Below are 26,893 nucleotides of genomic sequence, written 5' to 3'. Positions count from 1 at the left end.
GCAATGTATTGGTTGGTGACCTGGAGGGTGGGGGCAACTGCACCACCCCAGCCTGCGATGACTCAGTCTAACACACCATCATCAGTGTGCTCTGCGCTGTCTTCTCGATTCCCATAAGTGATACTACACTGTACATACATTATTTCTACTTTATATAGGCTGTGTATTTTTACGTGTTATTTGGTATGATTTGGCAGCTTCATAGCTTAAAGGTTACTGGAGAGAGTTTTTGCCAACAGCACTTGCGTGATATTTTCTGCCGAGAGCGCTTGCGTGAGATTTTCGCTTCAGCGAGCAGTGCCGGCAATGATTGTGGAAAAGTATTTCTACTTTATATAAGCTGTGTATTTATCATATCATTCCTGCTTTTACTATATGTTACTGTTATTTTAGGTTTTATGTGTTATTTGGCATGATTTGGTAGGTTATTTTTGAGTCTGCGAACGCTCACAAATTTTTCCCATATTAAATAAATGGTAATTGCTTCTTCACTTTACAACATTTCGGCTTACGAACCGTTTCATAGGAACGCTCTACCTTCGGATGGCGGGGGAAACCTGTACTTGCCTTAGTTATTTAATTCACATCTATTGGTATTCTGTGAATGCAAACAACTATCAGCATTTATGACTTGAAAGTGAGAATTAATCTTCAGCTTGTTTAAGTTTGAGTTTTCTCTTTTCCGTATTTGAAATCAAATCATCCACAAGTTTCAAGACAACATGACCAGAAGCAAGATACGGTATCCAATTATAGTTACTACTTTTAGAATGAAGTATATGTGTGGAGCGTGTATGATTAAAATGACTTCGCTCCATTGAGTATGGTTTAATATATATTTTGTTTTTAAGAGTCAGAAGATGGTCACAAGCAAGTAAGTTTGGTTAGTGAACGAACAGAAGCTTTTACCACTGCACGCAATCTGTTGGCTTCTGGAGCAGATGCAATTGAAAGAATTATGTCATCATACAAAGAGGTATTGTGCAGCACAGAAGTAAAAATGGAATCTAATTCCATAATTTTTTAATTAAGTGCAGAGGATCACAGCAATGTGGCCCAGATTATTTTTAAGTTGAATTGTGCATTTGAAATATGAAGGCCGTTTGCTCTTCTGATTTCTTCACTCTGCAGTCTCCATATGTGATAACAATATTCAGCCATTTTTGGTTGGGTTGTGTGATGAAGCAATTTGTTAAAGCAAGGAAATAAATTCATAATAATTTGATGGTCATACCAGTTTAATAAAAAATGCAGGGCATTGATGCTATTTTTATTTTTTAACATTTAGTCTGTTTCCAGGAATTTTTCTTAGGAATTTTCCAGTAATATTCTATGTACAAGACTTGCTGTAATATTGGAGAATTCTTAAGGATGAGAATTTGTCACCAATATTGGTAGAAATTTTGTCCAGTGAAATACAGAAATATAAACCAGTATCTTGAGTTCCCAACATAAATTCCTTTTCCTAACCACTAACTTTATTTTATCCTTGCTAACTCACCAGCTAACTCATGTCCAAGTCTGCATTCTCTATCATATCTTTTCATGCTTTCCTGTCTTTCTGCTTGTGTAAGTAGGTTAGCAAATATCTTGATTTTGAATTTCTTGCCCTTTACTTACATTAATCTGTTTAACCAAAATCTCTGCATTGTTTGAATTCTAGCGTTTCTTGCATCTCTAATATTTTTAGCTGCTTCATTGATACTCCTGCCTGTAACATACTATTGCAAGAGCTCTTGAATGATTACCTTAATTCTACAGCTGCTCCTTTTAAGTCTTCTGCAAAGCTTGCTCTTTGGCCAAGCTTTTAATTATCTACCCTAATGAACGTAATGTGTCTTGGTGACAAATTTCATAAGCTCTCCTGTAAAGTAGTTTATAATTGGAAAATTTATTTATTAAGAATCAAGTGTGAAGATTGATTTATGGCTGATTATTTTGTTAATTATGCCCAAACTTTTCTCCATTTGATAGAACTACTGCATAAAAGTTAGAATTGGAAACATTGACATTAGTAAATATTCAAATACAATGTTTATTCACTAAGGTTTCTTTAGTTGTAACATTGCAGTATCCAAATTTTAAAATTGTTGACAGCTTGTTTCTTTTTGCTTGCTGGCAATTTAAATGTTTGTGGAAAAACAAAATGATTAAATGATTTTCTGCTTATAATGCTGTTATTGCCTTCTTAAATATTTGCCTGAACATACTGTATATACCTGTATAAACACTTAATACCACAAGACATAGGAGCAGAATTAGGCTATTCAGCCCTTTGAGTCTGCTGCATCATTCCATTATGGCTGATGTACTATTCCCCTTAACCCCATTTTCCTGCCTTCTCCCCATAACCTTTACACCCCTACCATCAAGAACCTATCAACTTTCGCTTTACATATACCCAGTGACTTGACCTCGACAGCCATCTGTGGCAGTGAATTCCACATATTCATCACTCTCTGGCAAAAGAAATTCGTCTCCATTTCTGTTCTCAAGGGACGTCTTTCTATTCGCAGGCTGTGCAATTTGGTGCTAGTCTCCCCCACTATAGGAAACATCCTCACCACAACCACTCTATCTGGGTCTTTCAATATTCGATAGGTTTCATTGAGATCCTCCCTCCTTCTTCTAAACTCTAGTGAGTACAGGCTCTGGGCTACCAGTACTTCTCATACCTTAATCCTTTCATTCCTGGGATTATTCCCATGAACCTCCTCTGGAATCTCTCCAATGCCAGCGCATCCTTTCTTAGATGAAGGCCCCAAAGCTACTCTCAATACTCCAAGTGTAATCTGATCACTTTTGGCTAAGACTGTTTCTGAGACTCAGAAATGCTAAATTTTGTGCCTAATAAAGTGCTCACTGAGTGTATGTTTGCAGTCTGTGCTTTAGCCTGTCCTCTTCAAGGTTCAACATGTCTTCAAATATGCTTTTCTGCACACCACTACTGTAGCATGAGATTATTTGCATTACTTTCACCTTCCTGTCAGCTTGAACCAGTCTGATCATTCTCCTCTCACCTCTCTCATTAACAAGGCATTTTCACCCATGGAAGTTTGAGGTACTCAAACTACCCCATCTGGCACCAGCAATGATTTCATGGTCAAAGTCACTAAGATCACATTTCTTCCCCATTCTGATGCTTGGGCTGAACCTTTTGACCATGTCTGCATACTTTTGTGCATTGAGTTGCTGCCACATGATTGACTGATAAGATATTTGCATTAATGAGCAGGTATATCTAGTGGCTACTGAATGTACAATGGTAACAGTGGTGTATGACCTAATGGTTGGAGTCTGTGGGTAATGCACAAGTTGAGTAGATGGGGCAGGGGAAGAAACTGTTATTATCATTTTTCTTTTATCCAACATATTACTGTGAAAATTGAGAGAAAAATATACATTCATTTATTTACGAACTCTACTTTAAGACCTATTGTTTTGTATCCAAACCAGAAAATACTCTGCTTAGTTGCTTTTTCTCTAACTTTCAGATCACTGAATTGGCTGGCTATACTGCTCGAGTGCACAACATGTTTTCGGTTTTTGATGAAGTTCAGAGGGGAATATATAAGAAGTCCACCATCAGTCAAGAATTTGAAATGGATTCCAGTAAAGTAACAAAATATGGCTTAAATATTGCAGGTTCTTTGGAACAGAAAGGTAATCAGTTGAGAATGTCTATAACATGCAGATAAAGCACTACAAACAAGAGAAAATCTGCAGATGCTGAAAATCCAAGCAGCACCCACAAAATGCTGAGGGAACTCAGCAGGTCAGGCAGCATCCATGGAAAAGAGAAAATAGTTGACATTTTAGGCCAAGACCCTTCATCAGAAAAGATAAAACATTAGTTATACTTGTGTTCATTGGAATTCTGAAAATAGTAAATAAGGGTATATTGCTGACAAGAAAAAGCATTAACAAATGAAGTCAACTATTTTTCTAAAATCTTAGGAATGCTAGCTATTATTATTCAAGGACTTAGCAGGGTATATTCAGAGGAAAATTCCCCAGACTGAAGTGTCTAAGACTAAAAATGAGAGATGAGATCAAGGATAGGATATGTAAGAATGAAATGAGGAAGTAGCTGTTTTTTTAAAAATGAAATGGCTCTTTGGAAATCTCTGCTTCAGAAGCTTGTGGTTTGGTCATTAATTTCATTTTTTTAAAAATCAGGTGAACAAATTTTTAGGTATTAGAGGAAGATTAGCCTTCATTTTGTTGAATGGTGGAGCAAATGGATGGCGTTCTTTTCCAGATTTCTTTTTGCTACTTAAATCTTTATTTTTTTGTTGAATGGCAATGTTCAGCTTGAATCTGCATAGGTAATATTTGGCATCTTCATTGCCGTTGTAATCTGAAATGTTTGTTCTCTCAGTAATTCCAGTTAAGTATTTCTCTTATTGAAAATTATACTATGTGTATTGATCTGTTGAATTTATGCATTTTTAATATAGTCAATTTTAATATGTTTGTGCTTTTATGCCTTATTGGACATATTTCACATTGCAGACTTCAACAAAGAATTTATTGAAAAAATGTAGTTTTATAACTCAATGTAAGTCAATAGCACTGGGCTGTCCAGTTGCACTTGACTAAAGTTTGGCTCTGTATTGCTGAATTTCCTCTTATAAATCATCATCGTCACCATCATCATCATCAGGTGCCATGCCCAGATTGAGCTGTGACTGCCATGGCCCACACACTTCTGTTTCAGGTCAAGTGGATCAATTCATTGGTATTCATTTCCAGTTCTCTGGCTGCTGTCTCCATCATCATTTGTCTTTGCCTTACTCTTGCTTGCATTCTAACTCCTCTTTCCTAATCACGTGTCCAGTGAAGTTACGTTGCCTTTTCATGATCTCATATATTATTTCTCTCTTTGTTCTTGCTCAATTCATGACATCCTCATTAGATATTCGTTTCGTCCATGATATTCTTTGCATCCTCCTCAAAAACCACGTCTCTGCTGCTTCAATTTGTTTCCTCATGTTACTAGATATTGTCCAACATTCTGATCCGTATAGCGTAACTGGATAAACGTAACATTTCAGTACTCTGAGGCGGGTTGTCATGCCTGGTTTAGTGTTAGTCATTATACTCATTCTCGTAAAGGTGTTTTTTGCCATCCCTGTTCTTCTTTTGATGCCCATGTCGCACCTGCCATCTGATGTCACCCAGCTTCCTAAGTAGTAAAAGTTCTGTACTTGTTTTATGTCTTCCCGGTTTATTTTCAGCCTGCTGATAGGATTCTCCTTCTTTTTGGATTTCTGTCTTTTTGCGATTGATAGACCCATTTTTGCACTTTCTTAACGACTATATCAATTAAGTTTTGTAGTTCTTCCTCCGTACTTGCAATTAACACAGTGTCATCCGCATATATGAAATTATTGATGTTTTCACCAACAAATTTGATTCCCAAGATGTTTCTTATTTTTTGTAACATTGTTTCACTGTACACATTAAATAAATCAGGGGAGAAAACACCACCCTTGTCTAACGCCTCTCTTGATTTTCGTAAACTGACTCACTTCTTCATCTATTCTTACAGCACCAGTTTGTTCCCAGTACGAATTTCTGATTAGGCGGAGGTCTTTCAAATCTAGATCTAGAGTTTCCTGTAATATTTCAAATAACTTTTTGTGCTTCACTTTATCAAATGCTTTTGTGTAGTCGATAAAATAAACAAATCTTTTTGCACTTGAGTAGTTCATTCTGATAGTATCCTTCACAACAATATCGCGTTTCTTGTACCTTTGTCTTTCACAAAACCACATTGTTCTTTACCTATTTTAGCTTGTATTTTACTTTTAGCTCTTGTCATCAAAATTCTTAGAAGTATCTTGGTGATATGACTGATTAAACTTATGGTCCTATGTAATTCACATTCTATTGCTCCAGCTTTCTTAGGAAGATTGATAAATATGGATTTTTTTCATCTCTTCTGGTATTATTCCAGTCTCATAAATGTCATTGATTAAATCAGTAAGTTTTTCAATTCCATTATCTTCAAGGGCGATAATTTGTTCTATTACTAGTTCATCAGGACCTGCTGCCTTTCCTTTCTTCATCTTATTTATTGCATTATGAATTTTGGATTTTAAAATACTTGGACCTTCAATGTTCTTCTTAATTTCTGTTTTTTTTTACCTCAATCGTCTCCAAACAATTCCTCAATATACTCAGTCCATCTGCTCATAATCTCATCTTTTTCCATGATAATGGTACCGTCCTTTGCTTTCAAACATCCACCTGAAGAACAGAGGAGCTTTTTACCAGTGATATTCCTGATTTGTTGATGTACCCTTTTTGGATCAGTAATAGAGATTCTTTCTAGTTGCTCACATTCCTGGTTTAACCATTCTTCTTTGGCTTTTTGACATAAGCTTTTAACTTTTTAATCTAAGGATTTATATTCTATTCTTATAGATACGACACTCAATTATACCTTTTTAAAAGAAACTAGTTCAAGAAGTTGAAAATCAGAAAATGCCTGCATTCAAAAGAGGGTACAATTGTAATTACAAAAGTGTTAAGCTTGGTTTATATGGTAAAATTACACAATTTGTCTGTTATCTCGGAATACGTTGCACATAGTAAGTTAAATCTGCATGTGAAGTAATCAAGACTGCTAAGGCAGACTATAATTTCCTTATTGGATGTCAGCTTTTGGTTAATAATCCTATATTATATGGATGAGAAGGTTATGAACTTAGGCTGCATTGTAGATTTGACCGCAGTTCAGCTTCATCCAGAATTATCTTTCCAAAAGGTTACATCATATTCCCATCTTTTTTATACAGTGCAACATTAAATCCTATGGTACTATTTGAAAAGTTGTTGAGTTGTTCCTAATCAAGTTTATATCTTAATCAAAATAGACAAAGTTCCATTAACTGATCAATTTCTCATCTGCCATGATTTTGTGGCGCCTTGAGATTCTGAGAGGCTGTGGTCGGGTGGTTGGTTAAATAATCTAAATTCATTTTTCAAATCAACCTGTTTAATCATTATGCAAGTATAGGCTGCACTGCCACATCTCAGAGTATTTGGGCATGGCTCCAAATGTGGCTTTACTAAGCTATTTATACCTCAAGGATATGCTTCTATAATTTTCTTCATTAAGATTCAAAATGAACTGGCAAAACTAATTTCTGGCATAATTTGCAACTAACTACACATGATCAGCTTCAACTCAACCAGAAAGGTAGAAGGCTTTTTCCTGAGATGCATTAAGTGTTAAGTAAATTAAAAGGAAGTTTTGAGAAGTGATTAGTTTACAGTTGAATTTAATGATAATAAATTGATCTACATTGATTTCTCCTATTTTGCTTTTCATGATGTGCCCAGGACTGCCAAGGCAGACTAATTTCACACTGTGCGCTCTGCCAAAAATCAGTAGTATTTTCTTAAAAAATCAGTTCCAACTCTGGTATTTGAAGTCAGGTTGAGAGCTGTTAATTTAGCATAATGTACAGCTATTTACTGGAGAGCATTTTTTTAAAATCATTGGCTGAAGTAAGATTCACTAGCTTAAGAAATAAACTTAACAAATATTCCATGTTGATAAAAAGATCACTTTTATCTCATATAGACTGACAGAATTTATCATTTTCAAACAAATTTGTTTTCAGAGAAATTCCAGTAAGCACACGGGAGCTGGTTTAATGAATAATATTTTCATTTAACAGGAAATTTGATGCACTATTCATTAAAATTGAACACTTACAGGAGCTTTAGTTACTTAATTAGTGGATCCTCAATGCTGTGTTTTGTGGGGAGCTGGAGAATATAGAATGTACTTTGTTATACCTTAGATGTGGTTAAAGATTAAGGCTTTGATATATAAAAGTAATGAAAGCTAAAAATAGTGAATTGATATTTATATATTCACTTTCAATTAATTCATTTGAAAGATCACTGCTTAAATGCTAAAAGCTTTTTATTTTTAAAGGTAATTTCATAATTTTTCTTAAAGCTGGAGCAGCAAGATAGGATTATTATTGGTCATCCATTAATACAGCAAAGTACCACGTATAATGACTTTCTGTAATGACAATTTTAATAATTTTGTTTTATCTATCAGGTCAAGTTATTGATGTTGATGTGGGAATTATATGTGAAAATGTTCCCATTATTACCCCAAATGGAGATGTTGTTGTTTCCAGATTAAACTTTAAGGTAGGAATTAAATACTTGAATATCGTAGATTTTTATGTATAGTTGTTCAGCTTTAACATTTTCATTGTGTATCATTTTAAAATTTCCAGTGCTACTTGAAGCTGATATGTTTCTTAATAATAAATTTGATTAGGATTGAACTTTTTGATGTTAATATATTTTCTAATCAATTAATCTTTGTGGATTTATTTTTAAGTAGGACGATAGGGAAAGTAGAATTATTTGAAAATGAGAATCTGGTCATAATTATTTTTTATGAATGGTACATTGGATCATCAGTGCTCTGGATTACCAAATGCTTATTGAACCAGAATCCAGTTTAATATCACTGGCATATGTTGCGGATTTGTTAACTTTGTAGCAGTATCACAATGCAGTACACAATAATAGGAAGAAAACTGTGAAATACCATTATTGTGTGGGTTAAATAAGTAGTGCAAAAATAGAAATAAAAAGTAGTGAGGTAGTGTTCATGGGTTCAATGTCCATTCAGAAATCAGATGGCAGAGGGGAAAAAGCTGTTTCTGGATCATTGTGTGTGCCTTCAGGCATCTCTGTACCTCCTTCCTGATGGTAACAATGAGAAGAGGGCATGTTTCATCCTTAATGTTTTTTATTATTCATCCTTTGCAATAAATTCCATTTCAGTAGCAATGTTGTGGGCAAAATCTCAGTGGCCAGGAGTGTTTCTCGTTGTTCTTGCTCTTGAAAGATGCAGTAGATGAAACTATAGCAAGGTGGGAGGTAATGCAAAGGAATGTCATTCCCTCAAATAAATATGTTAATCTGGAGTAGAATTATTTTCATATCAATCTGGGTGGAACTCCATAACTATGTTATTGCCCCAGATTAAATGCACCTCAAGATTGTGTTCTTCCAAATAAAGCTGTAAGCTCAGAATTAGTGCTCGATTTTTTTTTTCTCGTTGGCTTTGTGGAAATAGAGAAGGTTCGTGATAGTATTATCTGGAGAATGTCACTTTGGATAATATTTGGTAATATTGGCATGGAGTTGAGCAAAGAATAAAATAATGTACCAGGTTACTGTACAGACAGTGAGAAATGTATAGGAAATACATTACCCTAATGAATGATAATAATACAGTGGATTCTAGTTAACTGGGACACCGGGACCAGTACTTTTTGCCCAATTAGTCAAGTTTTATGGAAATAGTTAAAAAGGTATATAAAAAAAAAAGACGAACTACCATTTAACTGAGCAGCAAATTATGTATTTAAATGAAATACAGAACAAATTGGAACACAGTACTCTAAAACTGTATTAGTTCCTAATTGTTACCGACAAAGGAATTCATCCAGTATACCTGTATGCTGCCACATTCTTTTGCTTGACTGTAAATAGCAAAATCAGTGCAGATACCTGGTGCAGATAATGCCTTCCTACAATGTACTTGTAGAAAACTGATGCTAGTTTGAAACTGTTCAACAAGTCTTCTGTCCCAATTAAATGGCATAATGTCTCAAATACACATAGGAAACCTGGCTATTTTCTCGATCTGTTTTTGTTCTTTAAGAGATGTCCCAAATAAGCGGTAGCCCTGATTAACTGATGGCCCAATTAACCAACGTCCACTGTAGTACTAATCTAAGATGTACTGTAAAATAAGGCTTACTTTCAAATGCTGATGTTTAAACAGAATTGCGGGGATTGGATGGTAAACCTACCAGGAGAGCAATGACAATGTTTTCTCTGCTTTTGGTCTTAACCTTTCTGATGATGAATTGCTTTATTTTGATTATTGTCTGCTTTTGATACTCGGTGATACTTATGCTACTTGGAAAATTAAGTAAATTCGTTTAATTTGAAAGGCTGTAATCTGATGTGCACTGGTGTTGCTCATAGAGGTCAAGAATACTATGGACTTTGTGAGAAACAGTGAGGAGTGAACAGTGAAAACACTGCTGTCCTTTTGAAGCAGCCAGAAATTTCTGAGTTGCATCTGTTTATTTTTGTGGTCAAGTTTGATAGGGTTGTATGGGGAGAGGGGATTGTTGAGTAGAAATTGTGATTTTAACACATGGGCCATGTTTGAAAGGGATGGAATAAGGAAATAGGCACAAAATTTCAGGAATATCTTAAGTCAAGGAAAGGCAGAGTTAGGTGGTATTCAATGAGTGGGATTAAGTAGTCTTACTGATGGCACAGATGTGTTTTGTAAAGTTCATTTAGGATCAGATTTAATATCAAATAATCTGGTTGTTTTCCTACAGTTGCTGGGAAGAGAAATATAGCTGGTGGCATTGGAGCAAATAGAGATAATAGGTACAGATAACAGTTTAAAAGACCACATTTAGTTTATCCTTTGACCTCCCCATTTCTAGATAAACATTTATGCCATACATCATTGTTTCCATATTATCTCTTGTTAAGTAAGCAGCTTGCTTTTATCCACCTTAATTATTTATTTCATGGATTCACTTGCCTTTAAAGAATTGCAGTGGCCTTTGCTTCACCATGATAAGGAAAAAAGGGGTCATTTGATTGTAGATTTATGCCACATATAGCAAAGCAGTAACTTCAACTTCAGTTGTAGGTGCTGTATCACAGCATCCATTTTCTCCATGTTACTTCTTGTAAACTGTCATTTTCATTTTTATTTTATTGCCTTTTTTTGCTATTGTGTCTCACTAATGTGATGCCTCATTTATACCATTTGATCCTTAATGACCATACTGGCATGAAAAAATGAATGGTAATTGCTTTCTGCCTCTGTTTTTTCTTAATCTCTTTAAATAGCATGATTTGGTGACATCAGAAACAGTAACTTCATCAAGTTCATTAGCTGACACTGACCTGCTCAACATCAACCAAACAGCACTAGAGTGGCTGGCAAGCTATGATGATGACTTCATCAAATCAATATTAACTTGATAGAACATATTAATTTAATTTCAGGATGGAAGTTGCAGAAGTCGTAAAACCTCTGACGCTAGATTTATATCTGATTTTATTTTCAACATATTCATCATAAAGAAAAGCTCCTTGCATATTGAGTAATTTACTTATGAGCTTTGATTTGGAAAGCTAACTGATATTAGTTTTGAAACTATTTCTCTGAATTGTACAGAATTGTATAAAAGTGCATTTGTTAAAAAAAAATGAGCAATAATTTACAATTGCTCATCTGAATTTCACTTTGTAGGTTGATGAAGGTATGCATCTCCTTATTACTGGGCCTAATGGATGTGGAAAAAGTTCTTTATTCAGGATTTTGAGTGGTCTATGGCCAGTGTACGGAGGGGTATTGTATAAACCTCCTCCGCAGCATATGTTCTACATTCCCCAGAGGTGAGTGCTTTATTGTCATTGAAACACTTTACCTCTGGATTGAAGTCACCCTTCCAGTGTTTTTTTTTTAGGTTTTCTTCACTACAGTCTTGACAATTTGTCACACTTGAATAGGTTGGGAAGATTTTACCCAGTACAAGACTGTTGAATATCGATGTTTAATGCTTGAAATGTGTAAATGCAATAAAGCGCTCAACTAGTTCAGTCCGTAGAGTATTGTCTGAAATCCTTGGTATTATTCACCAGTGTAAGCAAGATAGATGATTTGTGTGGATGACATCACTCTTTGAGTGCATTTGCCCTGTACCATCTCCGCCATCTGAGTCTGAATCATGTTCCTTTGATAATAAACCTGGTCCACTAATGGGGAAGCTTTGTGCCTCATGGACAGCAGTTCTGCTCCTCTCAGCTCTGTTTTACTTGCTGTTCAGGGTGATCCACTGGAACTTTGAGGCCATCAAATGCGACGGGAGTGGAGAGAAAATAGCAAACATTACTCTGTAAATTGCTTTCCTTTCCTTTTCAAGCCTAAGTGCCTATGCTTGCAGAAGGCACAGTTATTACAGTGATCCAACATGTTATGACATTCATTGTCATAGAAAGCTTACTGATTCAGCCACAGCCAGTTGGAAATGTAGACCGAAGATGCAAGGAGTTTCGGATAATTACTGCATTGTTTCACTATTCAAAAGCCTTCCACATCTAATAATCCAGATTCTAAAATAAAACATTAGCAATGACGGTTTAATTTACAAATTAACCATTGACAATTGGTATTGTATTTTTGGTGCCACCTTTAAAGAGCTGACAGATTGGTTTGCTAAATCTACTTTTTCTACATAGTCCCTGCTGATGACTGAGATTGCAGAATTCTGTGAGTGAATGCAGGATAGATTGGCATGGGTGGGGTTGTAGCATCTTGGCATGAGTGGAACCTGTCTGAGCCAGTTGTTAGATTTGTACCAGAGAGCATATTAATGGTAGGAATGCAGCTGACATCCTTATGAAGAACTTGCAGCTGCAATCTGCTAATGATGTTCTGAAAACTGATTACGTATCCATTAACTGCCCCAAGATCCATGACAATGGGTAATTTGGAAGTTATATGATTCTGGATGTCTACTCCTGCAAAGCATTATACTGAGTTCTCATGAGATTTGACAGCTTTTACTAATGCTTGTAGATTTTAAGTGTTCTCTACCCATGTTTCCATAGAATTTGATAACTACTCATTCAGCGGATGAACCTTGAGAGTCGCAAACTGCTGATTTTTTTTTAAGTGTCCTTTGTTTCCTGACTTTACTTTCTCCTTATCAAATTTCAAGTTGAACTCAATCATACTGTGGTCATGGGTTCGACCACATTTGGACTATTCTGAGCAGCTTAGAGCCCTATATCTTCGAAAGTATGTGTTGGTATTGGAGAGGGTCCAAAGGAGTTTTACGAAAATTATCCCAGGTATGAAAGGGTTAACGTATGAGAAACATTAGGCTCTGAGTTTAGAAGACTGCGGATGGCAGGGAATTTCATTGAAACCAACCAAATATGAAAGGCCTGGAAAGAGTGGATGTGGGAAATAGTTTCCAGTAGTGCAGTGGTCCCCAACCTGTGGGCCGCGGACCGATACCGGGCCGCAAAGCATGCAGGGGTGCAGCGGTAGCTGGAGCGCACCCAGCAGATCTTTACGAAAAAAGCTGAAATAAACAAGCTACTTAATTAGGTGCCACCCACAAGCCAGTCTTCATTAGAGGAACTGAGGTGGAGCGGGTCAATAACTTTAAATTCTTCGGCATTAAGGATCGCCGTTTCTCTCTCTGAAAAGTGTCAGAGGATCTGTCCTGGGACCAGCGCGTAACTGTCATTACAAAGAAAGCACGGTAGCGCCTATACTTTATTAGAAGTTTGTGTAGATTCAGCATGTCACCTCGATCCTGACAGCCCTGTCTTTTCAGCCTGTCTGGGCTGGCGCTTAAATTGACCAAACAATGGAACAGGTAAAGGCTTCAGCGCCCTGGAAAGAGGAGTGAACATCGCGCAGAGCAAGTGAAATCGGCAATCGCCTCTGATCTGGGCCAACATTTATGTGCTGGGCACCACCTAATTAATCAGCTTGTTTATTTCGGCTTTTCTCTTAAAGGTGTGCTGGGTGCGCTCCAACTACCGCTGCACTCCTGCATGCTTCACGGCCTGGTATCAGTCCGCAGCCCGGAGATTGGGGACCACTGCAGTAGTGCGAAGTTTGTAACTAAGGAGCACAACATCAGAAGGATGTTCTATTAGAACAGAAATGAGGAGGAATTTGTTTAACTAGAAGGTAGTGAATCTGTGGGGAGGAGGACGCGCGCCCGCACTCTCACTGTCACTGTCACTGTCACTCTCCTCTTCGCTTGCAAAGATCAGGAGGGAAAACTCCATCACTGTAGGACTTTCCTTCCCACCTGCACTACGTAGGTTTATAGTGAGGATCAGTGTACATGGACCGATTCCACTCTTTAGGCTGTGGCATGTCCAATGATGGCACAGCGAGCTGCGATGACTGAAGTGAACACAAGGCTGTAGATTAAGTATCGGAGTTTTCCTTCTCCTCGACAGACTGCCTGGCAATGCTAATGAGTCCCATCTATCCAGGTTTGGAATTGGAGTGGCCTTCTAGGCTGGCCGCCAACCAAGGCTGATGAACCCAGCCTGCTGCCCAGTTATACCGCTGGATAACGGTCATGCCATGACATAGCCATCTCAATAAGACCAAGGATGCCACATGAAGACATTGCTACGGGCACAATATTGTAGGAGAGACCATATGCGAATGCCCTCCTGCATGGCAAGCCAAACAGTGGTCCTAGCTATCTACATTGTCGGTGCAGCACTGTCTGCAGCCGATGAGACCGAAGTGTGAGTGGCAGTGTCTGTTGCAGATAAATCTATAATTGGTCCCAGCTCTACTGGAGCTGCAGCTATCCTTTCTACTGTGTGTCTTCTACCGCTTTCAGGAATTTTTCTTCGCCTGACTTAAGGTGTTCTTTCAGGGTGCTTCTCCATCTGGTGCGGTCGGTTACAAGTTGTTCCTAGGACGCTATGTTGATGTCCAACACGGTTTTTGTCCCACTTGCAGACATCCTTGCACAGTTGCAGGTGGCCAGTGATTCTCTTGCCTGAAGCCAGCTCACCATAGATAACGTCTTTTGGGATGCTGGGATGCTGCCATGCTGCACATGGCAAGCATGGTCCAGCCAGCAGCCTGTGCTGCCTGAGCAGGGTGTACATGCTAGGGAAGCCAGCACGAAAGAGAACCACAGCATTGGGTTTCTCCGGGAGATGTAACGAAGGCATCTTAAATGAAAGGTGTTGAGTCTTCTCTCTTGCTTAGCGGGTGACGCAAGCGTTGTACACTGCCATTTTTGTTTTGTCTGAGAGTTTGGAGTTCTCCCAGACTCATGGTGAGGCATGCAAGAGTTGTCACAGTGATGCGCTTGTTGATTTCTTTATCTAAGAAGTGGTTGTCACTGATGATGGAGCCCATTATGTGAACTGATGAACAACATCCAGTTTGTAGTTATCAATGGTAGTGACTTTTGGTGTCTCCACATCTCGTCCCAAGATGTTTGCCTTTTTCAGCTGATAGACCAAATTCCTTTCAGGTCTGGGAGAAACAACTCGTCAAGCTCTGGAGATGCTGCAGAGTGTGGGTTGCAGCTGCTGCATCACCAGCAAACAGCATGTCTCTGATGACAGCCTCACACACTTTGATTTTGGCTCTTGGGCAGGCAAGATTAAAAAGCCTGCATCTGATCCAGTGTGGAGCTAGATCCCCTCGATTGTATTGCCAAATGCCTGCCTCGGGAGAAGGGAAAAGAAGATCCAGAAGCACTTTGGGGTGAGAACACAGTCTTACCTAATGCCACTGCTTATGCCAAAGGGCTCTGAAGAGCTGCCATTGTACTGCACAGTCCCCTTCATATTGTTGTGGAAGGATCTGATCATACTCTGTAGTCTTGGTATCAGCCTACCTTTAGAGGAGCTGAAGGTAATAAATCATAATTCATTAGTTCCTTGGTTGTATAGTGCAATATTTCTTCTTTTCACTTTATCTTCCCTCTAGTTTTAAGGCTAAAGCAACCCGTTTGTACTTTTGGTGTCATATTTGACCCTGAGATGTGTTGTCCAACATGGTTACACTGAAATTAAAGTTGCATTTTTAATATTGCCCAGATCTACACTTACCTCCACTCGATGGCTGAGACCATTTTTTCTTGTAATATCAGCATGTATACTATTTCAACAGACAGCTGCATCCCCCACGTACTCTCCCTTTCACATGGTTCTAAAGCCCACCTCTTTTGCTAATTCTTTGCACATCTTCTATTATGTTCTGTGTTTAGTTTTGAATGCAGAGACTCCCAACTGTTTTTTTATGAAATGGGCCCCTATCATTAACCGAGGGGTCTGTGGATCCCAGGTTGGGAACCCATGCTTTAAAGTGTTTTGCGACATTGCACCATGATGAAGAATTGATAGTAATATTGATTTTTTTTTAAAGAATACAGCGCTCCCTAGATTATGAACATTTGACTTGTGGGCACCCCTCATAGATGAACAAGTTCCCTCTAAATCATTAAATTCATAGGTCTGATGTATGCAAATATATTTGTTCCTGCAGACTGCAGAACTACTTTTCCTCTCTGTGCCCTCTTTGCGCTCTTTCCCCACCCCTCACGCTACCCACCACCATTCCCACCAGTTTAGGAATGTATGTCCTGTGTTTAGGAAGTCATGCTTATCCTTCAGTAGAAGATTTTTAATGTTCATGCCTGGATGGCTTTTTGTGGCAGGTCTAGATAGAGTGGCCCTTAGCTCTTGCATCTGGTTTCTCAGCAGGAATTATAGAAATCAATATTTCCTAATCTGCTGCACACTCTTCTGTTGGAGCGTCTAGAGAAGTTTCTATCTGAATGAAATAGAATTTATGCTGTCCATGTTCAATGATGTTGATTAAGGTAACAGGCTTTGCTGTTGTGCAGGTGCACATTATCTGTCGGAGTTCCAACAAGTAACCTGCTCAAACATTATTGAACTTGGGCCATTTCACTCTCCATGTGTTAATTATGGGTGGCCAGGCTTTGAAAATATTCTTATGAACAGAAGGCATCCAAAGGGATTTTCTTTTCCTTTACAGCTGTAGTAGTCTCCTGTACCTGGCACCACATTAAGTGATATGTCACCTCCTTGTACTAAGAGTATGCAGCCGGCAGAAATTGAATTGAGTGGCTCAACAATATTGCATTTCTGCATATGCAGAGAGGCTGTCTCATTTGCTTGTTATTTGTATGACTGGAATTATTGATAGATTTGTTCAGTGGGTTGGAGGGATCTGGCAGGAAAGCATTGTGAAAAAGATCAGATTAGATGATCCATGATCTCACTGAATGGAAGAGCAGGCTTGACGCAGTATATGTCCTGCTCCTGCTCCTATTTGTTCTTGTATCATTTCCACATTTCAGAATTATTAGAATTTAATTTTAAAATTTCTTTTAATGACATTGTATAATGGAAGATAAAATGGAGTGCTATTCATTATTGAAATTCAGATTGCACTTATAACTTGTACAGAATCAGACTATTCATTTCAGCCAACAGCCTATGTCTTCATTAAAAGAAAACTGTTTTTTAAAAAATGGTTCAAACTTGAACTACTGGTGAGTCAATGGAGCAGTTCTTGAAAAAGCTGTGCAATTTTAGTTACCACTGGCTCTTAAATGATAAGTTTCACAAGTTTGAGAACAAACGATACATTCATATTTTTTTAAATAGCACAGACTCTAGGCTTATACTTCTGTTCGGATTTAATCGTATCTGCACTATTCTGCTGAAAGCTTTTCCAGCTGTACAGTATAGTGAGAAAAATTAGGCTGACTAAAATATTACCATAAGCACAAGAGATTCTGTAGGTGCTGGAAATCCAGAGCAATACACAGAAAATGCTGGAGGAACTCAGCGGTCAAGTCAGGTGTATGGAAATGAACACACAATTGACGTTTCAGGCTAAGACCCTTCCTCAGGACCAGCTGATTTGTTTCTGTATATATTCTCTGCAATATTTGACCATGTTAAGGGAAGATTGGAAGTGTTTCTCAAAATAGTACCATTTTCAGGGGCATTATCTCCATGAACCTTTGAATTGTTCTTTGAAGATCTGAGCTGTAGTTTAAAATGGACTGAATTGCATTGTATACCATTGTAACTTGGATATTTCCTTTCTAATCCTGTTCCCTTCCAAATTTTTTGAAAATGGGTTTTTTTGTACAGATAATACATCTTTCATTTTTTTTTGCATGTTCATCCACATTTTTTAACACAAATGAAGTTAACAATGTATTTCTATCTGGGTTCACAGGCCTTACATGTCTGTTGGAACTCTAAGGGATCAGGTTATCTATCCGGATTCTGTGGAAGACATGCATGAGAAGGGATATACAGATCTCGATCTGGAGCATATTCTAGATATTGTTCACTTGAATCACATAGTACAGAGAGAGGGAGGTATGAGCTTTCCAAAAGTACATACATTAATAGCTCTGTGAAATATTTGTTAAAATGCATCATTGCAGTTCATTTCCAAATTTACACTTGGATAAAAAGATAAGAAGTTACTTATCTCTACAGTTCTTTTATGATATGATAATTTGTGATTTACTATGTGTTTGTATTAAGTTAACTATAACCAGCCAATAGAACTGAACATCTGGCTGGGTGGTAGTGAATTTTTACCTTGTGCAAAAATTTATTCTCCAAATTATCTTAAGTAATTCTGAAGCTACACAATGAAATGTCCCTGTCAATTAATAGAATCACATTACATGGATCTACATTTAATGAATTATATGACATTTCATAACAGTGTGCTTTTCAGCTCAATACTTTTAAAGCAATGCCAATAACTGCACATTGTGTTTCTGGGAATGATGCACTGCAAAGTGTATGAAGAGTATTAAACAAAAATATGACACAGTTACAGGGGGATAAAATGGAAAAGGTGACTAAAGAGTTTATCAGAGAATTGAATTTTAGTATCATCTTAAAGGAGAAAGGAAAAGCGTAAACCTTTAGGGAAAGAATTACAAAGCTTTCAACTTTCACAGCTGAAAAGAAGACAAGATAGTGAAGTGATTAAAAAAATAAGTAATGTGCTATAGGCCAAAATTGTATTATCACAGATTCAATAGGCTTGTAGGGCTGGAGGTGTTGAACACACAGGATCAGGCATTTTTCAGGAATGTGGTATGTGATGTTTTATTGTGTAAGAGGCAAGGATAGGAATGGATGAAAACAACTCTGTTAAAATTGAGGTTGCCAGAGCTGAAGCAGATGGAATGTAGTGTATGGTCATGCATTTTGGTAGTTGGAATAAAGGTGTAGACCATTTCCTAAACAGAAAATTCAGAATTCAGAGGTGCAAAGGGACTTGGGAATCCTCACACAGGATTCCCTAAAGGGTAACTTGCCTAAAGCTTGAATTGGTGGAGGCAAATGCAATGTTTGCATTCTTTTTGAGAGGACCAGAATACAAAAGCAAGGATGTAGTTCTGTGGAGATGGGACAAAGGCGCCTTAAAATGATTCAGTTCAGGCAGATGAGGCTTGTCAGCCATGGTTGGCAACTCATCCAGAAGGAAAACTCTGATATCAAACCAAAACTGCTTTGTGGCTGTACTTAATTAGGGGGAAGACTTCAAGAGTAAACCCCGAGAGGAAAAATTTGGAGTTGGAGTCCCTAAAGCATCCTGTGTTGAATTCATCCCTGACTGGCACCGCCTTCTACGCTGCTGGTGCCAAACTGTATCAGTCTCTGCCATTCGTTTGGGTTCATCAGATGTGTGGAGAGGGGGAGCTTGCTACTTGGGCGAAGACTTGCTCTCCCTATTGTACTGCCTTGGCTTTGTTTAGACAGCTAGGTCGCAATATCCATTAGTGCTGAGGATTTATAAGGTATTGGTCAGACCAGCCTTGGAATCTTGTGAGCAATATTAGATTCCTTATCCAAGAAAGAATGCATCGACATTGGGGAGAGTCCAGAGGAGGTTTCCAAGAATGAAATGGTTACTGTATGGGGAGCATTTGATGGCTCTGGATCTGCACTCACCAGAGTTTAAGAGAATGAGGGATGATCTCATTGAAACCTATCAAATATTGAAAGGCCCAGATAGAGGGCAAGTGGATAATGGGGGAATCTGGGACCTGAGGGCACAGTCTCAGAAGAGAAGGAAGTCCATTTCAAACAGATGAGGAGGAATTTCTTTAGCCAGAGGGTGGTGAATATTTGGAACTCATTTCCACAGATGGCTGTTAAAGCCAAGTCATTGGATATATTTGAAGCGGAAGTTGGATAGATTCTTGATTAGTAAAGGCGTCAAAGGTTACAGGCAGAAGGCAGGAGAATGGCATTGAGAGGGGTAGTAAATCAGCCATGATGGTATGGCGGAGCAGACTTGAGAGGCCAAATACTTTGATTCTGCTCCTATGTCTTATGGCCTTATGAAATTTTGCTCTCTGATATTGTAGGCTTAAGTTTAAGGAGTAAATTAGACTTGGACCAAATATGGGAAGTGGTGTCTTGATTGAGTGCTGTTTTAGGCAGGTTAAGGGTTGAGGGGTTCAGCAGAGATTACCTGAAGTTTAGATGTAACAAACAGATATGCAGCTGAGAGTTTTGTTTACAGTTTTGAGCTATGATAGAGGTGAAGCTGTGTTACAGATTGGGCAATTGGCAGTTTCAGTGATAGAATTGATATGTGGGCAAAGATATGGCTTTCCTTTGTAGAAAGGATCATGTCTGCAAATTAACTCAATTTTCTGGGATGATTGAGCAGTTAAGTTTATGATGGACTCAAAGATAATAGCTGCCATCTGCTTTCCTAATGTTTTAAGCTAGCTGAATAGGGTGATAGATATGAGGGAGTGGCATGATCCGGAGAAGCATTTCAGAAATCATGACATCATTACTGGCAAATACAGTAATTGCAGCTGAGAAAATAGAAAATTGTGAACTCCAGGGGTAACAGTACAAGAGGGGGGAGAGAAGCTGATGCAGCTAACTTTTCTGTTTTTACTTTATTTGGTGGTAATGTAAGAGCAAAATACCACTCAGCTGGACAAAGGGGGAGAGATGTGGAAGATGAGGGAATATTTAATTCTGCTTAATTCTGAACTTGGGCTGAGCTGAAAGTAGAGGAATAGTTTACCAAAGTTAGTTTCAAAAGGTTATGTTTTGTGACTTAATGGTGCTGTGGCAATGCAGGAAATCGAATGGATGAGTTTATTTATGGAAAAGGAGGACAAAAGGGCATGGATTCTGGGCACAATATTTTGTGGTGTGAGTAGGGATGATCTTTGGCAACAGAGATTGGTGGAACAAGATTGATACTGTTGTCAGTGGAGAAAACCATCTGGAAATTCATGCTCACTAAAGAACACGCGAGTCTTTGGAGCCCAGCTGGCAGCCTCAGTTATATCCCAGCTAAGTTCATAATGATAGTTCAGTAATTACAGGTTGTGGTGAAGCAAGTAGGTGGGTCAGGCATGAGTGTGCTATAATAGTGGGATTGTTGAAGAGGTGTGGATTGGATAATGGAGAGGGGATTCGGTGCAGTGCACTCAGACAAGTTCTTGCCTCATCTTGTAGATGTCCCAGTCTGATGCCTTACTGGAAAGATAATGTTATCCTGAGAATTCACAATACAGAGCTTTCCCAGAATAGTGTGATCTATATTCCCCACAATTCTCCAAAGGAAGCATTGCACAGAGAATGTCATCCATTGTGCCCCTTGGGTGGAAGTCACAGCCCAGTTAGATTTTTTACTGAAAGCACAAGACTCAAAAATGGTTATCATTTTTCATTCACTTGGAAATAGAAAGGATTTCCAATTGTTTAACTTGGGGTGAGGGGACAAGCATCTATATGCAGTTGCTTTTGTTTTCATCTGTTCCTCCAAGATGAGAATTCAGTCAACCTGGGGATGACTTGTAGAACCGCAATCAGTGGTACAATTATCCTCTGCTTTTAAGCATGATGTCCATGTAAGTTATTGAAAAGGGTTGTTTCATTGGCTAACAACTCTCCTAGTGCAGAATCAGGTGAAAGAGGGTCATTATTAGAATTCTATACAAAATAGAACATTTTACAACTTCTGTATCTTTATTCAAGGAAGAAAATGGGGATGATCAATGCAATTATAGGCCAAAGAATGTCTCATCAGTGAACGGGGGAACTACTGGAGAGGATACTGAGGGTTGGGATTTATGCACATTTGGAAAGGCACAGCCTGCCCAAGGATAGTCAGCATGGTTTTGTGCTGAGCAGTCATTCCTGTGCCATGGTAGGGTAGAGATTAGTGTAATGCCATTACAGTTTGGTTTGTTGGAGCTTGAAGTTCAATTCCAGCACCATCTGTAAGAAGATTTGTTCCATGACGACTCGGGTTTCCTCCTGGTGTTCTGGATTTCCTCCCACAGTCCAAAGATGTACTGGTTAGTAGGTTAATTGGTCGTTATAAATTGTCCTGTAATTAGGCGAGGGGTAAATACATGAGTTGCTGGATGGCATGCCTCATTGGGCCGGAAGGAACTTTTCAATGCTTTATCTCTAAATAAATTTTATTTCAGTTTGACAAAGTGACAAAGGAGCTTGATTAGATAAGACAGTGGATGTTACTATATCTATGTGGACTTTAGGACAACATGAGATAAAGTCCCTTCATGGTAGGTTGATTCAGAAGATAAAGTTGCATGGGATCCAGGGTGAATAGCAAGTTTGTATTCTGAACTGGCTTGCCCACAGAGGACAGTATAGGGGAGGAAGGATATTATTCTGACTGGATATCATGACCAGTGGAATTTTGGCTTTACAGGTGGATTAGCAAATTTTGCAGGTGACATGAAGATTGGTGGAGTTCTGGACAGTGTAAAAGACTATCACAGGGTATGGCGGGATGTAGCAGTTACAGATCAGGGCAGAGAATTGGCAGATGGAGTTTGTGGTGTGTGGTGTTGCCTTCTGGGAGGTCAAATGAAAGGAGAAGGAATACAGTTACGCAGAGGGAACTTGGGGTCCAAATCCATACTTCACTTAAGGTGGCTATGAAATGGGTATGATTTTAATGTCTATGACATGCTTGCCTTCAGATGGTATGTGCGTTGAGTATAGGATTAAGCAAGTCATGCAGCTGTATAAAGCTGTCAGGATGCACTTGTATTGCATGCAGTTCTGGTCATCCCATTTATGGAACAATTTGGAGAATAGGGAGAAGGTGCAGATGAGGTTTACCAGGATGCTTCCTGGATTAGAGGGTATGAGTTACAAGGAGAGGTTGAGCAAACTTGAATTGTTCTCCCTCAAGCACTGGAGGCTGGGGGGAGATCCGGGAGGACTTTTAAATTATAGGACGCATAGATCGGGTAAACAATTAGAATCTTATCCCCAGGATAGAAATGTTTTACGGTTAGAGGATATGCTTTTAAGGTGGGAGGGGGCAGTAATTTATAGGTAAATGAGGGGCAAGTTTTTTTTTACACATTGAGTTGTAGTTGCCTGGAATAGGGTAGTAGTGGAAGCAGGCAGACTAGTAGAGTTTGAGGCTTAGATAGACACATGTTATGAAGGAAATTGAGGGATATAAATTATATATAAGAGGAGCACATTTAGATTGACATCAAGTTTGGCACAACATCATGAATTAAATGATCTGTCTAGTGCGGTAGTGTACTATGATCTAAAGCTGATGGGATGGGAAAAAATATTGTTTTTTCAGTGCCACTGGAAATTTTGCTCTAGTACAAGTGACAGCATTTTTGTTTTCTTGCCATTAGAAATTCAGAGCCTAATATAAATGCCATGTGAAAGGGAATATGCCTGCTCTTACTGGATTGGATAGTACATAGCAAGACATTAAAATGAAAGTTGTACAATTATCCTTTTGTATTCTGTGTGGTACCAGAGTTGTGAGTTGAAGTTACCCAGGTCAATTATATAATGTGGAACTGCAGGAACTAACCATAGAAACTACAGCACAGAAACATCTAGACCCCTAAATCCCCTTCTGGGATTTCTATCACATAATCATTGGTTTTGCATTTAACATCAAAACTTGACACCTTGAGAGCTCCAGGGAAGGGGAAAGTAAAAAGTTCAATTAAAATAATTTTTATATCTACCAACATGTGAATTCTCATCTTTCTCTATTTTTATAAATTTATTTTAACCCGCATATTTATTTATGACAAGCTTCCCCCCCCCCACCCCAACTGATAGTAATTTAAAATTGTAAACTGGAGTAAGCATATGTTGATGGGCAGATGGTTAATGTTATTCCTGACCAATACGCCCAATGTTTGAGCAAGTTTAATATGATAATAAAAATATGAACAATACTAATACTGTTAATTTTACCAAATTTTGCTGCATCTACAGTGCTCATTATATTAACATACATCAAAGTTGCTGGTGAACGCAGCAGGCCAAGCAGCATCTATAGGAAGAGGTGCAGTCGACGTTTCAGACCGAGACCCTTCGTCAGGACTAACTGAAGGAAGAGTGAGTAAGGGATTTGAAAGTTGGAGGGGGAGGGGGAGATCCAAAATGATAGGAGAAGACAGGAGGGGGAGGGATAGAGCCGAGAGCTGGACAGGTGATAGGCAAAAGGGGATACGAGAGGATCATGGGACAGGTGGTCCGGGAAGAAAGACAAGGAGGGGGTGACCCAGAGGATGGGCAAGAGGTATATTCAGAGCGACAGAGGGAGGAAAAGGAGAGTGAGAGAAAGAATGTGTGCATAAAAATGAGTAACAGATGGGGTACGACGGGGAGGTGGGGCCTTAGCGGAAGTTAGAGAAGTCGATGTTCATGCCATCAGGTTGGAGGCTACCCAGACGGAATATAAGGTGTTGTTCCTCCAACCTGAGTGTGGCTTCATCTTTACAGTAGAGGAGGCCGTGGATAGACATGTCAGAATGGGAATGGGATGTGGAATTAAAATGTGTGGCCACTGGGAGATCCTGCTTTCTCTGGCGGACAGAGCGTAGATGTTCAGCAAAGCGGTCTCCCAGTCTGCGTCGGGTCTCACCAATATATAAAAGGCCACATCAGGAGCACCGGATGCAGTATATCACCCCAGTCGACTCTCAGGTGAAGTGATGCCTCACCTGGAAGGACTGTTTGGGGCCCTGAATGGTGGTAAGGGAGGAAGTGTAAGGGCATGTGTAGCACTTGTTCCGCTTACACGGATAAGTGCCAGGAGGGAGATCAGTGGGGAGGGATGGGGGGGACGAATGGACAAGGGAGTTGTGTAGGGAGCGATCCCTGCGGAATGCAGAGAGAGGGGGGGAGGGAAAGATGTGCTTAGTGGTGGGATCCCGTTGGAGGTGGCGGAAGTTACGGAGAATAATATGTTGTACCTGGAGGCTGGTGGGGTGGTAGGTGAGGACCAGGGGAACCCTATTCCTAGTGGGGTGGTGGGAGGATGGAGTGAGAGCAGATGTACGTGAAATGGGGGAGATGCGTTTAAGAGCAGAGTTGATGATGGAGGAAGGGAAGCCCCTTTCTTTAAAAAAGGAAGACATCTCCCTCGTCCTAGAATGAAAAGCCTCATCCTGAGAGCAGATGCGGCGGAGACGGAGGAATTGCGAGAAGGGGATGGCGTTTTTGCAAGAGACAGGGTGAGAAGAGGAATAGTCCAGATAGCTGTGAGAGTCAGTAGGCTTATAGTAGACATCAGTGGATAAGCTGTCTCCAGAGACAGAGACAGAAAGATCTAGAAAGGGGAGGGAGGTGTCGGAAATGGACCAGGGAAACTTGAGGGCAGGGTGAAAGTTGGAGGCAAAGTTAATAAAGTCAACGAGTTCTGCATGCGTGCAGGAAGCAGCGCCAATGCAGTTGTCGATGTAGCGAAGGAAAAGTGGGGGACAGATACCAGAAAAGGCACGGAACATAGATTGTTCCACAAACCCAACAAAAAGGCAGGCATAGCTAGGACCCATATGGGTGCCCATAGCTACACCTTTAGTTTGGAGGAAATGGGAGGAGCCAAAGGAGAAATTATTAAGAGTAAGGACTAATTCTGCTAGATGGAGCAGAGTGGTGGTAGAGGGGAACTGATTAGGTCTGGAATCCAAAAAGAAGCGTAGAGCTTTGAGACCTTCCTGATGGGGGATGGAAGTATATAAGGACTGGACATCCATGGTGAAAATAAAGCGGTGGGGGCCAGGGAACTTAAATCATCGAAAATAAAATCACCCAGCCTCCCCCCTCCCGCCTCTGATCCCAGCTCTCAAGATTCCAGCCTTGAACTCCAGGCCGGGTCTTTATGTGTTGCTATTGTGACTCCCGTCTCCCCTTCCCCCACCACCACTCCGCAGCCCCGTCTTCCTCAGATCCCACCGTCAACTCCTGGGCCCTCAGAGGCTCCATCTTCCTCTCACCCCAACCCTCCCCTCTCCACTGACACCACCAGCCTCCCCCCTCCCCCCTCTGATCCCAGCTCTCATCCGTGCTGGGTCTTTTCCATCCCCTCCGACCTTCAACTGTCGGAGGCTGAACGCTCTGTTCTCAGTAAGGGCCTCACGTTTGTCCCCCTTCGCCCACACCTCAGCGAGTTCCGTGTTCGCCACGATGCGGAACTTTTCTTTCTCCGTCTCCGAGCCTACTTCTTCGGCAAGGACTCTTCCACCCCCACCGATGACCCCTTCTCCCGTCTTCAACCCTCCTCTTCTTCATGGACGCCCCGCTCTGGTCTTCTGCCTGCTCTGGATCTCTTTATTGCTAACTGCCGACGGGACATCAACCGTCTCGACTTCACCGCACCTTGTCCCCATTCCAACCTCACTCCTTCGGAACACTCTGCTCTCTACTCCCTCCGCACTAATCCTAACCTTATTATTAAACCCACTGATAAGTGGGGTGCTGTTGTAGTCTGGCGTACTGACCTCTACCTTGCCGAGGCACAGCGACAACTCGCGGATACCTCCTCTTATTTACCCCTCGATCGTGACCCCACTAAGGAGCACCAGGCCATTGTCTCCGTCACCATCACCGACTTTATCCGCTCAGGGGATCTCCCATCCACTGCTACCAACCTTATATTTCCCACACCCCGCACTTCCCGTTTCTACCTCCTACCCAAGATCCACAAACCTGCCTGTCCTGGCCGACCTATTGTCTCAGCTTGCTCCTGCCCCACCGAACTCATTTCTGCATACCTCGACACTGTTTTATCACCCCTTGTTCAATCCCTTAAGACCTATATTCGTGACACTTCTCACGCTCTTAAACTTTTCGATGATTTTAAGTTCCCTGGCCCCCACCGCTTTATTTTCACCATGGATGTCCAGTCCTTATATGCTTCCATCCCCCATCA

At 39.8% G+C, this 26,893-nt stretch overlaps 1 protein-coding gene across 2 annotated transcripts in view; it reads left to right on the top strand.

The window, feature by feature from the left end:
* The window catches only part of LOC134359360 (ATP-binding cassette sub-family D member 2-like), a 52,935-nt gene that overhangs the window by 15,558 nt on the left and 10,484 nt on the right, over positions 1-26,893 (top strand). For both annotated transcript variants that reach the window (XR_010021092.1, XM_063072492.1), the window contains exons 3-7: positions 852-976; positions 3,495-3,663; positions 8,090-8,184; positions 11,348-11,493; positions 17,885-18,030. Coding sequence is in view for 1 of the 2 variants with exons in the window: in XM_063072492.1 (XP_062928562.1) it covers positions 852-976; positions 3,495-3,663; positions 8,090-8,184; positions 11,348-11,493; positions 17,885-18,030 (681 nt within the window). In the remaining variant the exon portion in view is untranslated. The remainder of the gene's footprint in view (positions 1-851; positions 977-3,494; positions 3,664-8,089; positions 8,185-11,347; positions 11,494-17,884; positions 18,031-26,893) is intronic.

The sequence above is a fragment of the Mobula hypostoma genome, chromosome 20 (assembly GCF_963921235.1).
Source record: "Mobula hypostoma chromosome 20, sMobHyp1.1, whole genome shotgun sequence".
NCBI lineage: Eukaryota > Metazoa > Chordata > Chondrichthyes > Myliobatiformes > Myliobatidae > Mobula > Mobula hypostoma.
Note: the sequence above shows the minus strand (reverse complement) of the source record. Positions and strands in the feature narration are given on the sequence as shown.